General features: G+C 38.5%; 1 protein-coding gene across 3 annotated transcripts in view; it reads right to left on the reverse strand.

The window, feature by feature from the left end:
- Nucleotides 1–17,945, reverse strand: part of APG10 (Aldolase-type TIM barrel family protein) — a 75,587-nt gene that overhangs the window by 31,178 nt on the left and 26,464 nt on the right. For all 3 annotated transcript variants that reach the window (XM_089144537.1, XM_089144536.1, XM_089144535.1), the window contains 2 exons: nt 16,302–16,403; nt 8,525–8,658 (listed from right to left, as the gene is read on the reverse strand). In XM_089144537.1, the coding sequence (XP_089000663.1) occupies nt 8,525–8,658; nt 16,302–16,403 (236 nt within the window). The remainder of the gene's footprint in view (nt 1–8,524; nt 8,659–16,301; nt 16,404–17,945) is intronic.

Genomic DNA, 17,945 nt, shown 5'->3' on the forward strand with positions numbered 1-17,945 from the left:
CTACAACGGAGGCTATTTACTTAATTAGGAGACTTATAGAAAGGTATAGAGAATCTAGGAAAGACCTTCATATGGTATTTATTGACCTAGAAAAAGCTTATGATAGAGTCCCTAGAGCGTTAATTTGGCAAGTACTAGAAAAAAGAAATGTTGCAAGTAAATATGTAGATATAGTTAAGGATATGTATGATAGTTCGGTGACTAGTGTTAAAACAGTGGGGGGACAAAGTAATGAATTCCCGATAACAATTGGGCTACATCAAGGGTCAACTTTAAGCCCATATCTATTTGCACTGGTAATGGATGAATAACCAAAGACATTCAAGATGAGGTCCCCTGGTGTATGCTCTTTGCGGATGATATTGTGTTGATTGATGAGACCCAAGTGGGGATTAATAGCAAATTAGAATCATGGAGAGTAGCTTTGGAATCAAAAGGCTTTAAACTTAGTAGATCAAAGACAGAATATCTAGTTTGTAACTTTAGTCATGATCCGGCAGATGACGAGGTGGTGATACTTGACGATAAAGAGATTCCTCAGAGTGATTGTTTTAGGTACCTAGGTTCAATAATAAGTAAAAGAGGGGATTTAGAGGATGAGGTTTCCCAAGAATTAAAATAGGGTGGATGAAGTGGAGAGGTGCGTCCGGGGTCTTATGTGATCGGCGTATTCCATTAAAGCTTAAAGGAAAATTTTATAGGACCGTTGTTTGACCCGCTATGATGTACGGTGCAGAGTGTTGGGCTGTTAAAAAGAATCATATAGATAAACTCAGTGTGGAATGAGAATGCTAAGATGGATGAGTGACAAAACTAGGATGGATAAGATAAGAAACGATCATATTAGAGTTGGTCTGGGATTTGCTCCCATAAGTGATAAGCTTAGAGAAAGTCGTTTGAGGTGGCACGGCCACGTTCAACGGAGGCCTATAAATGCTCCTGTTCGGAGAAGTGATATAATCCATATTGAAGGAATTAGAAGAGCTAAGGGTAGACCTAAGATAACCTTAGGAGAAGTTGTGAGAAAGGATATGTATAGCTTAGGCCTTGTATCTAGCATGGCCTCGAACAGAACTGATTGGAGGGCAAGAATCCATGTAGCCGACCCCATTTAGTTGGGACAAGGCTTATTGTTGATTTGTTGTTGTTGTTGTTGTTGTTGTATTCTATATATGAAAAGTTAGGGATAGGGGAGGTTAAACCAACTAGAGTATCCCTATTATTGGCAGACTGATCCATCAAGACCCATGAGGAATTTTAAAGGATGTGCTAGTAAAAGTAGACAAATTTATTTTTTCAGCAGATTTTGTGGTACTTCAGATGGAAGAGGATATTGAGGTCTCCATTTTAGGACAACGATTTTTAGCATCCGGGAGAGCTTTGATATATGAGCAACAAGGAAAGTTAACACTTAAGGTAGGAGAAGAGAATACCACATTAAATGTCTTCGAGGCTACACATCTCCCCAATGCATACATGGATTGTTCTAGAATAGATGTAATTGATAAAATAATTCAACCCCTACCCCAAGCAATGATGGACCATGATCCTCTAAAGATAGCCTTTACTGCAGCTTGTGATGAGCATGGGTTAGAGGAGTTTCAAGCAATGTTGCATGAGCTTAATTCAAGCAAGTCTTTTGCTGGTTTGCAAAATCAGGGTGGGAGATCTCGCAAGATATCTAGGTTTTTTCATAACTGAGACGAGATCAAGGGCAAGATCTGCGAAATGGGATATCTCGCTCGAGATCTCACCATATCTCACCCTAAATATTGTCATATCTCGCTGGAACTCTCAGTTATTACCCAATTTTTGCGGATTTCAGCCAAAGTTTCACTTGCAACTACTCTTAGCACATCTACAACATCAAAGGAAGCTTAATCATCCTTTACTTGTCTTATGAACTTATACGTTAATGACTTATATAGAACTTCTAACGGTTGTATACTTTTATCATTCTATTCTCAAAAGTCAAGATTGTAATACTCATATGAATGTTATCTTCATGACATTTAAGTTATTTGATGCATTTGATACTCTTGATTTTCATTTATATGCCTTAATGGTTTTATATTACATGTTATATAACCTTGCATTCTCTAATCCTACAGCATTTTGGTTTCACATTATGGGTAGACTTAGAAATCATACTTAGGGCTGTTTTCTCACAAATCCAAGGCCACTAGTGTGTTCAAAAGGCCTTACATAGGCTAAATACCAAGTTTTAGCCCAACTGGGACCCTAAAACCCACCAAGATTGGCTACCGAGTTGACACCCAAAAAATGGCATATCTCGACCAAGATCTCGCCGAGATGGTCGAGATCTTGGTTTTTCATGGTAGCGAGATCTCGCTCGAGAGCAAGATCTCCTACCATGTGCAAAATGCAATGGTGTGCAGCTCATGTGATGGATCCACCAAAAAACACTTCATAAAATTAAGGCTGGTGTTGCGAAGTGGAGAGTGGAAATCATGACTTTTGCTTCTTTAGTTAGATTTACATTATATAGTTTGTAGAGTTGACATTACTGCATTTAAGTACATTAGAACTCTCTGTATCCGTCCTTCTAGCAAATAATGGAAGGCTTGACTTAAGAATCATATAAATCATTTCTTTTTAGAAAAATAGATTATGCATTATGCCTAAAAGCCTCTAAATAGCCTGCGTACCAAAAGTCAGTTGCAAAAAAAAGACCAAGTATTTGGTGTCAGAACCATATGTCGAGACATGCTGCAAAAATCCCTAGTTTTGACCAGGTTTCCCAAAGTCTCAGTCAGATCTCTGTTTCTGGATGATCGAAACCAGCCTCAAAACCAAGATTCTGAACCATGCCTTAACCAATATAATTGAAAAAATGAAGGGCATGCTTTATGTTGCTGCCACTAAATGTACAAAGGTGAGAGGCCTACATCAAAATTATTGATGAGAGATGAGAGAAGCACTTAGAGTCATTGTTTGCACTAAGTTGGTGAGTTCTGGTAAGAACTTCCTACCCATCCAGAAAAATAAGAAAGAACAACAAAAATCCAGCAAGAAAAGAAAGCAATACCTTGGTTACAGTGGTGCCAATCACCGCCAACAACATACACTGCCCTCGGCCAAAGGCTGCCCAAACTCTCAAATCAACCGATCCCCACTGCTACATTCTCCCCCACCCCCCACCCCCCACCCCCCTTTTCTATCCCCACCAGTGCTGCTGGTTATGCTAATTGATAGTAACCAACCCTCTCTTTCCTCCACATGTCCTGCTCCCAAGGGCCTATCATTACCATGCCCTTTGGAATTCACGTTGTCCTCAAGGTGAGGTAAGATCAAAAGCTCAGTCTTCACATGCTTGCCGCACAGCCATGCCAATTCAGCAACGTTCTGAGAGGCCCATTAGCAGGCCAATTTCCAGAGCTGCAATTGGCATTCAATGCCACCCTTGCCATATCGATTTCCATACAAACAAACATTATTGTATAAATCAGGATGTAATGCTTCCAACTGTTTGAACAGCCCAGTTGGCTGTGACAAGGTTGGACTGCTGCTAAGTGAACTTGCATACTGCGCTTTCTGTAGAATGGGAAGTCAAACGATAGCCTAGCCCTCTTTGCTTGAGTATTCTTCAAGAAGTGTGACTCAATCCCACATTTAGACCCTTCACGTCAAAGACGACACTGCCTAATTCCTCAAAAAGGAGCCACCATTGCTTTGTCCTCTGTTTTAAAACGTATAAGAGGAGCTACATGTTTGAAGACTTCCTCCCTTGACAGAAGCATCTCATTATTGACATCACTGATAACTGTAGGCTCAAAAAATGTCATCCCAAGGCTGTGGCTTTCACCCCCAAGCATGACTTATGCTCCCTTTGAAACTGCATCTTTAACAAATGACTCAACCCTTTGCGCTGTCGCTTCATTGATTAGTGGACCCACCCCTTCAGTAACACCATCACCCACTTTCATGTTTTGAACTGCATCAGCAAAAGCATGTGCAAGTTTCAAAAATACCATCGTGCACAATTGTTTTGTTTGCACAAACACAAGTTTGCTGTGTTATGGAACTTTCTTGCAAGCTTGGGAACTCAACATGAGCTATTGCTTCTTCAGTGGGATGGGGGCATTCGATTTTACAATCCAATTGATCAGAAGGCATGAGAGCAAGACCTAATATATCAACTCGATTTGTTACAGCTATTACCTTTATCTGCTTGACACTAAACATCAAACAGGTTAAGCAATTCCAACATTGTTCATTGGACTTCTCCATCACCACTCCTCCATGATCAACTGATTTGTTCCAATTGCATCCACTTCATCTGTAAAGATGATGCAAGGAGACTTTTCCATGGCAAGCTGAAAAGCATCACGTACAAGTTCTGCTCCACCCCCAACAAACATCATGGGGAAGTTGGTGTCACCTACAGACCCTCGCAGGTCGTCTCGACCACGAGGTGTAGCAATCGCGACGGTTGGAGCCATTGCAAACTCATCGTCAACGTGAGAGCAGTAGTTGGCTAGCCTGGTTCGTGCAGTAGGTTGTTAATTGAAGGAAGAAGATGGCACAGTAGTCTTCCAAAAATACCTCTGCTCAAAGTGTTTGACAAGTGGGCCGTTGACTTGCACAGAAACAGAACAGGGGAGGAAGAAGGTGGACTTGTGATCGAGTTGGAGAACTGGACTGACCTGGGACAGTTCTGATCTGAAATTCTGAAACATGAATTAGTGATCCTCTTGCTAAAACAATGCTTGGAAACTTGGTTGAGAACTGAACTTTGCAGGAACAGAATGCTCTAAACAAGTCCCCCTCAAAGGAACCCTGCCACCTCTTGGTAAAACACTCAATTCATTAAGAATCCAAGCTGAAAATAACATTACATGAAGAGGCTATTTACAGCCAGAAAATAAAAGACTCTGACTCAATTTTGGACTCCTTCACATATAAGGATCCAATAACCTCTTGGACTTGGACTGTACTCTTAATAATAAAGCAACTTCTAACAGATAAGATAAGGAATCATATCTTATCTCAACTAACTAATTCCTATTCACTTGGGACTCATTCAAAACAACTCTAACTTCAAATAAAACTCTCCAAACAAGACCAAACTCAATTCAAATTGTAAAATTAAACTTAAAATAAATTTTGAAAAATTCTAGAATTAATTCCAGAATAAAAATAGAAATTGCCCAAAATACCTCCCTAAAGGGATTTGGCCAGCTTAGGGTGGCTACTTGGAGCCAACCTAGGGGCCCCACTTGAGCTTTCGGCCAGGGGGTCCAATTGTTCACATCACAAGGTGACATCAGAAATCTCACGTTAACAGCCCCCACACCACAACCGAGTTTCTCCACCCACGATGTTGCAACCAGACAAGACCTACCTTTGTTGCTACCGCCTTCATTCAAGCATGGAACCAAATCTCGCTCTCGAGGGCAATGTCGCCCTAAGAAAAAGCGAGATCTCACTCGAGATCTGGTATTTTCTTCCTGGCCAACTTCAGTAAACTCCACGGCCCATCTCTCGAGGGGTTTTACGAGTCAGGTTGGGTTCAAAGTTGGTATTTAGCCTATTTTAAGCCTTTTGAACACACTGTTGGACTAAGATTTCTAAGAAAACAGCCCTAGGTATTAAATTTAACTTGACCCTAAGTTTAAAACCGAAATGCTGCAGGAATAAACATGCATGGTTATAAAACAAGAAATATAGAACCATTAGCACATAAAAATGAAAAGCAACTGATAAGATAAATCAAATAACTTAAATACCAATAGAATTCCATCCATATGGGTACAATAGAACACCACATTCTCAATTCTTGAGAATACAATAATACACCAACATAGAACATCATGTGTTGGGTACAGCACATGCTTCACATTCTTTTGCAGATGACCTTCCCCCAATGCACACGGGATCCTGCTTTCCATCAAACTAGTGGGTGGACTGAGATCTCAATCGAGTTATTGTAATTCTCAAGTCTCGCCAGAGATCTCGTCTCGTGATCTAAAAAAATTGAGATCTCAGCAAGATCTCGTGAGATCTCATTCCATGCATTCAAGGCGGTTCCTATAGTGTTTTAGTTGCCAAACCGACCGCCTCTCTGATCCGCCGATGCTTCTCCGTATGCATACACTACTGTTCATGAGAAGTCTACGAATGTTACTATGGCCCAGGAGGTTGCTGGCTAGCTGCTTGCTTAAGGGTTCCCAAATGCTTCACCACTAGCTAAGCTTGAATACCCATTTGTTGCAGACTTCGTTTTTGAAAACTTGTGAATTTCAATCAACCCTCAGAGCCAATACTCTATGACTTATGCAGCCCTTCCTCAGTCTCAATATGGCTGGTGTGCAATCCACTCTCAAGTTTGTCGTCTTATTTTCACTGAAATCAAGTTGCAAGGCCTCCTTGAAGCCTGTCCTATCGAACTCCGACCATTTTCTCCAGTAGACCCAGTCCAAGACATCCCCTTCAAGGTGTTGGAGAGCCACACCCAGTTGATATTCATACTGAATCTGATTTTCCAAGAAAAAAAAAATGTACTCCCCAAGCCGTCCATTCACACTCCCTTTACCAGAAAAACATGGACAATCTAGTCAACATCGTCCTTCCCAAATTCCAATTTGATAAGAACCTCCTATCAATCCAGAAAAATAAGAAAGAACAAGTAAATACAGCAAGAAAAGTAAGTGATATCCTAGTTACCATGGTGCCAGTCACCCCCTACAGCATACATTGATAGTAACCAACCCTCTCTTTCCTCCACGTGTCCTGCTCCCTATGTCATGCTCGTTTTTCTATCTTATGATACTGAGAACTGCTCACTAACTTTACACAGAGCTCATATCTTCTCTATATTTTAGTTGCTTTTTCTAACCCCCCCCCCCCCCCAAAGATGACCCTTTTCCCTCTAAAGCTGCTGCCCTCACCAGCTTAGTGTTGCCTCTTCTCTTTTTCCAACCCAAAAGCCGCTTTCTTTGAGAGATTGGAGGGCCTACAGCTTTACAAAGTCTCCAATAAAGGCTGGAAGTCACGTCTTACAACTGTTAACATCCATTTAAATTTATATAGTGCTTGGACACGTAATAATTACTAAGTTACCAATTAGTATATATGCATAAAGTGTTAATGCTAGTGTTCGAGAACTTAGTATCATGGAATAAATTTCGATCGAAACAGTCGAAATTTCGGTCAAATTGCCTGCATTTTCAACAAACAAGATGAAACTGCCAAGATTTTGACCAAAATTTTGCAAGTTTTGACCCTCCAACTTGTTTTTCCTTGGTTTTTGTTGATTTCTATCCCATTTTCACCTAATTTCCACAACTCTTTTGCCTTCAAACACCTCTTAAGCCACAATAGCTATACCCAACAATTGCAAACTTTTTGTTTTGTTCATTCCTTAAATGATCCTGTATTTCTTTGAAATTAATATGTTTAATCTAGGACTATGATTTATAATTGTGTTGTTAAACTTATTTTTTTTATCATTGCTACTATTTTTTTATTTTTTTTATTTCTGACTTTAAAAATTATTTTCTAATTTATGAGTTTTGAAAAAAAATACATATTTATACATGATAGATGGGCTTGAACTTAATATATGCGAGACACCATCACTTGATCTAGTTGGTCATTGTATTTTTTTGACTTGTATATGTAACCATTCTATCAAACAATTCATATATGCTAATGATAATATACTTGTATGCAATACAATTTTTACTTGTTTGTACCAATCATTTGTTAATATACTTGAATGACAACTTTTCAGTAGATTTTTTTGGCAAAATACTAGTGCTGTTGTGTTTATTATGTTCTAAATAGGTAAGAGGAAATAAATTAGATGAGATTGAGGTTATATAAGGCCCGAAACCTAGGGTCGAAATTTTAAAAAAATACCAGGTTTTGACCGAAATTTCGGTTCAAACCGGGAGATTTTGATTTTTGCACCGAAATTTGCACCATGCTTAGCATATTTGCTTTTGTTAGCTATGTCTTTATCTCCTCGTTGTTCTTATTTGATATTTTTTTCATGCCTTTTGTATCTATGTTCCATGAACCTTCTTGGTTGTCATTTCATTTGTCTATTATTTTGGGAATCCTAGTTGTTATTTTAATTACTTCTTAATCATTACCAAGTTTTCCTGATAAAAATATTACAATTTGTTGTGCATTGTACATTAAGCTATTAATAGGAATATAACATATTTAAACTGCTTGCCAATACCAAAGCACTTAAGAAAGCCCTCAAAGGCTCAGATTGCCTAACACCTTGACAACTATGCACACTGACAGACAAGGTGAGACCGTCAAGTGAAGATTGACCTTGGGAGCAGTGGGTTTTTGTCCTTGATAAAATGTCAAAGGTTCTGGCTATTTGGCTGACATACCCAAGAAGCTCACTAACCAAAGTTGCAAGAAGAAACATCAAATGACAAAGACATTCACGATGTTCCCAAGTTTGGATAACAAATAAAAAATAAAAATACTTGAGCAAATTTTCATTCTCAGAGTGAATGGCTCTTACTTCAGGACTTACTTTTTACCTTCAACATCAACCCCATGAACAAGAAACTCATCAGCATAAGCAGCAAGGAATTCCAAAGTTCTCTCATCAAGATATACATCACTGAACTTCTGCCATCTATCAGTGACAATTGCATACTTACCATCCTGCAAGAAAAAGAGCATCTCAAACTGAAAACAATTCAGGGAGAAAATAAGAAAATTAAATCCATTGTACTCAGAACCACCATAGGTTATACTTAGTGATATTATCTAGCAAGAGACTAAACAATTTTAGGCAAACTTTTTTGTGTGTGTGTGTGTTTTGGGGGAGGGGGAGGATGACATGCAAGTATTGATGCAGGGGAAATTTTAGGGACTAGGGTATCCTACAAAGGTTGGTTAGGTATGTTCTAGTAGGATAGTGTCCTAAGGAATGTTAGTATATCAAGCTAGGCAACAGCATATCAAATTGATGCACATGAAGCTAAGACATGACATAAAGTGTAGCAATGAGCAATATAAGTGCTAGCTAATTGGCAACATGATGCAAAAATACAAATAAAAGATTATGGGGTGGGGACATGACAAGATAACATTAATGGCGTGCAAGAACATTCAAATAGGTTTCATCTGAACGGCGCCCTATGTATAGGTATAGGTTCGCAACATTGAAATATTACTAATGCCTATGTTGGCACGTCTAGGACATAGGCTTTGGACCCTACACAAGGGAGTACCTTGAAGGAGCTTAGTATTTGCTCCAGCTGGATACCTTTCTGGATGGATGCAGACAACTACTGTTGAGAAAGTCCATTGTGGAAGAATGGCTTGATAGATCAGTGTGATCCCAAACCCCTTATAATGAAGTGGAAAGTACACTATTACATAAATACCCTCACTTGGGCAACAAGAAATAAAAATCTAAATAAATAAACCAAACCCACTAATAGAACTGCACTCCCCCTCAAGTTGAGGCATATATGTTAGTCATCCCCAGGTTGCCTACAATAGGTAGGAAATCTTCTTCCTTCAAACCCATGATGAAAATATCAGCCACTTGGTCTCTAGATCTCACAGGAGGCATACAAATTAGCCCTTGTTCTAGCTTCTCTTTGACAAAAAATTTGTCAATCTCAATGTGCTTGGTTCTATTATGTTGCACAAGATTATTGGCAATATTAATTGCAGCCCTATTGTCACAATACAACATCATAGGGCTTGGGACTTGAACTCCAATGTCTTCTAGTAGATCTTTCAACCATGGTAGCTCACAAACTCCACGAACCATAGTTCTATATTCAACTTTTGTACTAGATCAGGCGATTACCACATTTCGTTTCTTACTCCTCCATATAACTAGTTTACCTCAAACAAATGTACAATAACCAGAAGTAGACTTCCTGTCAAGAGACCTAGCCCAATATGCATCAGTATATGCTTCTACCTTTAGATTATCTGTGGGTAACTGAAGTATCCCTTTTCTAGGAGTTCCATTTAAATACGGTAGTATTCTAGTAACGGCCTTCATATGAGCTGAATATGGATCATGCATGAACAAGCTCACCAGCCCCATGATATATGCAATGCCAAGCCTATTGTGGGACACGTAGATAAGCTTTCCCACCAGCCTATGATATCTTCCTTTGTCCACTTCTTCTCCTTGAGTTTAGCTCTAGCCTCAATAAGGGTATCAAATCTTTACACCCCAACATTTCCACTAAAGATAATAAATCTAAAACATCATCTGAGATAGGTATATACCCTTCTTTGACAAGACCACCTCAATTCTTAAGAAGTATTGTAGCTTCCCTAGGTCTTTAATTTCAAACTCTTTGACAAGAAAGTCCTTCAACCTCGGTATTTCCTCACCATCATTCCTTGTGATGACAATATCATCCACATACACAATGACAAGAGTGATCTTGGTACTTGACTTCTTGACAAACAGTGTATGATCAACATTACTTTTACTTGTACCCAATAGAGGTCATATCATTTTGGAGGTGTCTAAACCAACATCTAGGAGATTGTTTCAATCCATAGATTGACCTCTTCAACTAACAAACTTTTCCTGTAGTACTGTCATTAGAGAAGCCATATGGGATCTCCATATAAACTTCTTCCTCCAACTCGCAATATAAGAAGGCATTCTTCACATCTAGTAGGTGCAAGTTCCAATCTTCGTTCATAGATTTAAATAACAGATCTCTAACAGCATTTAGTTTTGCAACAAGGGCAAAGGTCTCTTGATAATCTATCTTATAGGTCTGAGTAAACCCCTTTGTAACCAGTGTAGCCTTCAACCTATTGAATGATCCACTCATATTCTGTTTAACCACAAAAACCCATTTATGACCCACGGGTTTTTTTTCCAGGAGGAAGTGTAACCAGCTACTATGTATCATTTTTCTTCATTGCCTGCATTTCCTCTACAATAGTTGTCATTCATCTTTTATTAGTATAGGCTTCCTATAACTCCTAGGAACAAAAATAGATGAATAAGAGGATACAAAAGCACGGTAGAAGTCAGATAAAGAATCATAGGAAACATGCTTAGCTATAGGATGCCGAGTACAAGATTGAATTCCTTTTTCTAATAGCAATAGGAAGATCAGAAGCAAATGCCTCAAGGAGAATAATAGAATTTGATTATGGTGTAGAAGACCAGAGAGTGGCAACATGCTAACTTCCTCCACCTGCTTGGGCCAATTATAGTTCTTACTTTGATATGTCTACACCTCCTTATTGTAGTAAATTTTGTTTTAGAAGACCTTAATAGTGTGCCTCACAAGGGTGGTCTCCCCATGACCAGGATCCTCATAAGATTCAAACAAAGAAGGGGGAGACAAATTCCTCTAGTATGCTAGCTGAATGCTCCCCCTAGTCAAGAAACTCGTCCAAGGCCTCTAACTTGTGTTGTGATGATGTGTGTCCTTATGTGTAGTAGAATAGTCCAGGGTTGGAAAGAACACCTCTCCTTTAGGACTCTCCACCCCTGGAGAGCTATATAGTAAGGACAAAACTCATTAAAATGACATCTATGAAGATAATAGTTCTCTTAGAAGGAGGATGATAGCATTTGTACCCTTTCTAAGTAGCAAAATACCCCAGGAAGTTGGAGTGTAGGCTGTAGGGAGCTAGCTTACTCTGGTGGGCTGTGATTCTGGCATAACACACACATCCAAAAACTTTTGAGGGAATAACAAATGAAGTGTCTCTCTAGAGAATTTCATTAGGACACTTAAAACCAAGTAGTATCCTATTGAACATCATATTCATAAAGTAAGCGGCAATGAGTATAGCATCACTCTAGCATTGCTGAGGGACATTCATAGCAATCATAATAGATCAGGCTAGTGAGGGACATTCATAGCAATCATAATAGATCAGTCTATCTCTAATAAATGCCAGTTCTTTCTTTTGGCAACCCCATTCTAGGCAGCCGTATCAACACAAGTCTAGTCTATTACGCCAAAGTTAAAGAAATATCTCTGAAATTCACCATCTACTATGTGTCGTTGTCATTGCGAATGATCTTCACAGTGGCATTGAAATGAGTTTTAATCATATTATAAAAATCTCAAAAACATCGAAAAACCTTTTCTTTTCTTTTCTTTTTCTTTTTTTTTTTTTTTTTTTTTTTGTTTTGAAAGATAAATCCAAATAAAATAAGACCAACAATTAATGAAAGTAACAACGTGGTCAGTAATAGACACATGTCAGCAAGGGCCCCACACATCAGTATGAATTAACACAAAAGGAATAGATTTTTTATTATGAAGAGAAGGCAAATAAGTAGAACGAGTCTACTTTGCAAAAATGCAAGCTTCACAAAAAAATACATCGTTATTACAAAAAGAAACTAAACAGGAAATACATTCTTAAGAGTTCCTAAGGGGGTGATCTAACCTACGATGCCACTGATGAAGGTCTGACATAACCAAATGAACCTGATGAGAAGATGCATTCAGAGCAGAAGTAGGTCCTTTAATCGGTTCCAGCAGATAAAGTCCATTGTTTAAATTACCACGTCCAATCTCCTTCCCCATTACCAGATCCTCAAAGACATAGTAGGATGGGGAAAAAATCACTTTACAATTCAAGTCATGTGTAAGACTATCGATAAAAAGCAACTTAGTAGAGAAGGAAGGAACGTGCAAAACTTTAGACAGAGAGTGATGGAGAATGCTTAATGGTCCCTTTTCTAGCAATGGAAGAATAAAAGCCATCAATAATTTGAACATTGTCTTTCCCTGAGATTGGAGAATAATGTAAGAAAAACGATGATGAACCTGTCATATAATATGTAGCTCTTGTATCAATGATCCAAGGAACAGAAACTGAAGAAACAATAAAGCCTATAAAAGTTTTTTTAATGTAGAAAGATAGGAGTTGGTATGAATAATGGAAGGAGCAGTAGCAAAGGCTGCACCAACAAAGTAGCTAATTCCTCCTGTGAAGAACCAATGTCTATAGAAGGTGATATGGGAACAGTCTCAGAAAGATTAGCCTTCTGCTTACCCCTTTTTGTGCCCTTTTCTGCTCAAAATTAGCAGGCTTCCAATGGAGCTTCCAACAAAAGGTCTAGGTATGATATGGTTTATTAGTTATTATAGTGCTTAAACTTAACAATCTCCTTGGTCAAATCAGATTTGGTGCTAATAGATTGTAGGGCTGATTTCTCCACAATAAGAGCATGAAGCATCGCTAAATGACGGTTTTTCTCACACTAAACAAGGGCATAAGACTATTCTAATGTAGGAAACAGAGAACAGCCCAATACTTGCAAATTGATCTAATCAAACTCCACATTCAGAGCAGCCAAGAAGTCATATATCCGAATCTTATCAACATGCTTCCTATAGACAGCCACATCAATAGGATTCGTGGGGTGATGGTCCCATAGTGATCTAACTCCAGCCAAAAAAAGCGTAATTCAGTATAGCACTGAGCTACAATTAGTTCCTTCTGGGTAGTCTCAAAAAGCTTCTTCTATAGTTAATAAACTTGTGCATCATTCCCTAATTGTCCATATGTTTTTGTAGTAGCCTTCAAAATCTACGCTGCAGTATCAAGAAATAGGTATCCATAGGAAAGATCTGGATTCATAAAATTCAAAAGGAATGACATGATAAGAAAGTCAATTAACATCCATTTATCCTAAGAAGCACTTGCGGTTGTAGGATTCCTTTCTCCTTTTTTTTCCTTTTCCTCTTTCCCTAATCATCTTCTAGTTACAATACCATGTTGAAAAAGTTTACTGTGGTAGACTGGCTTAATAGATCAATGTGATCCCAAGCCCCTTTATTTATAATAAAGTGGAAAGTACAATATTACATAAATACCCTTATATGGGCAACAAATAATAACAATCTAAATAAATGAACTGAACCCACTAACATAACCAAATCAACAACTACAATGTCTCTGGGTTTGAATTTCATTATCCTTTTGTGTTGGTTTGCTTGGGCTTTGTATTTCTCTGTATTAAGGGCTATCTTTCTGCTAACACCTAAATGTACTCCATTGATGTGGCATAGGAACTCATTTGCTTCTATACTTAACATGGTTTGAGCCAACAAGAGAGTTAACAACATATTTCCAAAAGTCATGTTTACCAATTCTGGTTGACCAATTTGTCTAGGGTGGAAATGAGAATTACATCTTTGTGTTGATCATTAGCCATAAAGTCTTCCAAAAGTAACTCATAAATTTGAAGTCCCTATCAGATACGACTGTACTCGGTAACCCATGGATCCAGAGTATCTCCCTGAAAAACAACTTGGTTGTGTGCTTGGCATTATAAGTACGCTGACACAGAATGAAGTGAGCCACCTTGATACAATGATCCACCACAACAAATATAGGATTGAACTTTTCTTACGCAATGGGTAACCCTAGGACAAAGTCCACGTTTTGATCTTTCTAGGGTTGATAAAGTATGGGCAAAGAGGAGTAAAGGCATGTATTCTACAAATTTCCTTTGGCAAGCTGGCATATACGACACCTATTAATGACCGTAGCAACATCTTTGTGCATGCAGGGCTAGTAGTACATTTCCATTACTAAGCAATAGTCTTGGAATTCCAAAGTGTCCACCAAGACCTCCTCTATATAGCTCTCTAATAAGATTGTTGGGAAATGCATATCAATATCGCCACATCAGTCTCCATTAGTTTTGATGATAACAAACATAAGGTATTGATGGTTATATTGAGTTGTGTATATCCAGTTTAATATGAAAGCAAGTGGATTTAATCCAACTCACCGGAAAGTCAACACCAAGACAAGTTGGACATGAAGTCTAAGTCAAGATGAACATGAAAATTCAAGTACAAGAAGACTCAAGCTCTAGCAAGAAGACTTAACAAATTAGAACCTAGGACACATCCATGCACAATTGTATGTTATTGCACTCATTAACATCAAAATCATGTCACTAGATTGACCTAGGACATGTTAGGAGTATGTTTGTGGACATAGGGTTGGTTAGGAGACCTAAAATTTCCTTCAAGTCTCAACTTGTGCTTCTGTGTTACAGACGGATGTCCTCTAATCACAAAGCCTAGACAGTTGTTCGTCTGATCAGAGTAGCCCAAACGGATGTCTGTCTAGTGAAAATGGCCTTAACGGCTATCTTTAAAACAAATGTCCGTCTAAATCAGACAGCGATCCATCTAGACTAAAATTTCATAGAAACTTCTATCTATTGGGAGGTTGGGCCTAGCAATTGAATACCATCTTCATAAGCCCAACAACCCCTATTGAGTGCTTCCAGCTTGTCAATTGAGTTATTGCTTCCTAACTACTCCTACATTATCAAATTTGTCAAGATTGACTTATCATTGCCTTTCATCCTCTTACAACCTTGAAAAACATTCAAAAGTGTTTAAGCAAAGTCCATTGGAGCCAAGCTTACGGTGATTGAAGGCTATTGCAGTTTCATTGCTGGTGCATATCAGCTTTCTTGAGCATACATCTCATATTGCATCACTCACACAAGGGGTAAAGTGTCACACCCCTTGTTAGGTAACATCCATTCATTTCTTTTATCTTGTTCAGTCAACTCTAGTCTAGGTTGATTAAAATTGGTTAAGGGTGCTCTTTTCCTAAGATATACAAAGATTTGTAAAGGGTGCTCCTGCCCTATCTAGAACAAAAATTGTAAAGGGTGTTTTTGCCCTATTGAATATAGATTGTAAGGGTTAGACTCTCTACCCACTGTATTGAAAGTAAATCACTAGTGGAATACTCTTTTGAGGCCAAAAGAAGAGCAGATGTAGATTTGTAAAGTCGAACCACTATAAAATCCATATGTTGTGGTTGAATGCAATTGTTCACTTTTATTTTAATTTCATAATTAATCTTCAATTTGCAATTAAACGGGAAAAAAATTAGGCAAATCCACTAGTTACAACCCATTCACCCCCCCCCAATCTAGATTGCTTTAACAATTGGTATTAGAATGAGAGCTCAACTTGAGCAGTGCAAATATCAATACACTTTCAAGCCTAAATTAATCATTAACTTTACTTCTAACACAAATTCACCCCGCAGTTCCCCACATTATCACAAAGTACCTAATATTTAGCATATAAAGTTGAAAAGTATTATGCTCGTGCACTACACGACCTGCACCAGGTCTACTTAATTGGTGAAGACAATATATTTACAGAATGGTGATGTTGCCAAGTTTCACCTTATTTATCAACCAAAATATAAAACGCAAGCATTTTAAAGAATTTTACCATCATTTCCAAGTATTTTGCATGTGGAAGTGGCAATGCAGTCATTTAATAGTTGCATACCTTTTTTCTGCAGCTTAGATCCAACACAAGCCTCTGCTTTCCAACAACACTAACAAGATATTTGAGCCTTTCAACATTCATTTGCCCGTTGCTAAAAACATACTGTAACAGAATTCAGAAAAAGGTGAAAACATAAGTATATAGTGCAGTTTTTCTTTGCAAAGAACATCTAGATCCATAGGAAAACAATAATTATCATCAATCTGTTCCTTTTGTGTCTGCATGTTTCACGACTTTCCACCGTAATTTGTCTCTGTGGGATGATGATGTGGTTGGCCGCCTAGAAACAGCCTTGTGTGTGGGGATTCCTCCTAAACCAGCACCATTAGGTGTAGCTTACGTATAGGGAAGCTCCCTACACGAGCACCATAAAATTGTGGGCATGGCTAGGGTTTTCTTCTTATTATTTTAATTTTTAACTAGCTTATTATTCGTTCTATTGAAGTTGAAGTCCTACTTTAGAGTTGTACTTCTAATAAGTATACTAAAGCTACTATTCACATGAACAGTAATCCTAGTTCAATTTTGGGTCCTAGTTTCTATTTTAATCCAAGTTTAGTCAAAGTCTTAACGTCAACTACTGCGGCTACAAATATCGATGTAATTACTCAGTTGAGACAACAATTTGATTGATGAATGTTTTACTTTGCACATTGCTGCTTTGTGAGCCACTGTTACTAGTTACCAACCCCCCTCCATTAATCCATTGGTTTCTTCAAGTTCCCCTAAGCTGCTTGGCTGCCTAGTTTTGGTCTCCATAAAAAAGCCTCTAGTGTGCCAGGAATTCTGCAAATTGAAGGATCAGTTTCAAGCAATGCTCTTGAACAATAGTGAGTTTTGATCTGAAATTAAGTAGTTCTTCTAATTTCCCAAAACCCATTTCCCTCTTTCTAAATCTTCATCTTCCCTAAACCCCTATCCATTAAACCCTATCAAGTCCAAACTAGCCATTAATGTTAACTAGAAATTCATCCTCACAGCCTATATACCATCACCTTCATCCTATCAAGAGTACGTATCAAACTACCATCCAATCTAAGGTTTTACCCCTTCGCCCCCCCCCCAAGTCCCCACCCTTTGTTGAATACTTGGATTCACCAAGAAACCTAATGTCTAACCTAAATCAGAAAAACCTAGCATTTTCAAGAAACCTACTTCTACCCCTCTGAAATGTTCTCAGACTCAAACAATCTCTTATTACATTATTTCGAACAGATCTCCAGTTGGAGGGCATTTTGGGAACTACAACTAGGGCTCGAGACTTGGCGCCTGCACTAACTCTCGAGCAGGGAACTGCTAATGCCTGAGTCAATATTGGGACTCTTCTTTCTTTGTTTGAAGTCAATTGTAATTGGGAAACCTTTTTAAAAGTATAGAAGAAGTTTTCGTGGAGTTCCCCAATTGATTCAGGCTCCTCTCAATCTTAATCTCCTTCTTCTTCTTTCCTCTGTTTTCTGCAACTCTTATCCTTAATCTTCTTCATCTCAATCCGTCTTTCTCTTATTTTCTACCATAGTTTACACCATGGTGGGAGATCTCGCGAGATCTCGCCGAGATCTGCGAGATTGCAGATCTCGCTCGAGATCTCGCCCATCTCGCGAGATCTCGCCAATATCTCGGCGAGATCTCGCCAACGGGAATATT

The sequence above is a fragment of the Hakea prostrata genome, chromosome 2 (assembly GCF_041222555.1).
Source record: "Hakea prostrata isolate BN-2017 chromosome 2, UWA_Hpros_2, whole genome shotgun sequence".
Lineage (NCBI taxonomy): Eukaryota > Viridiplantae > Streptophyta > Magnoliopsida > Proteales > Proteaceae > Hakea > Hakea prostrata.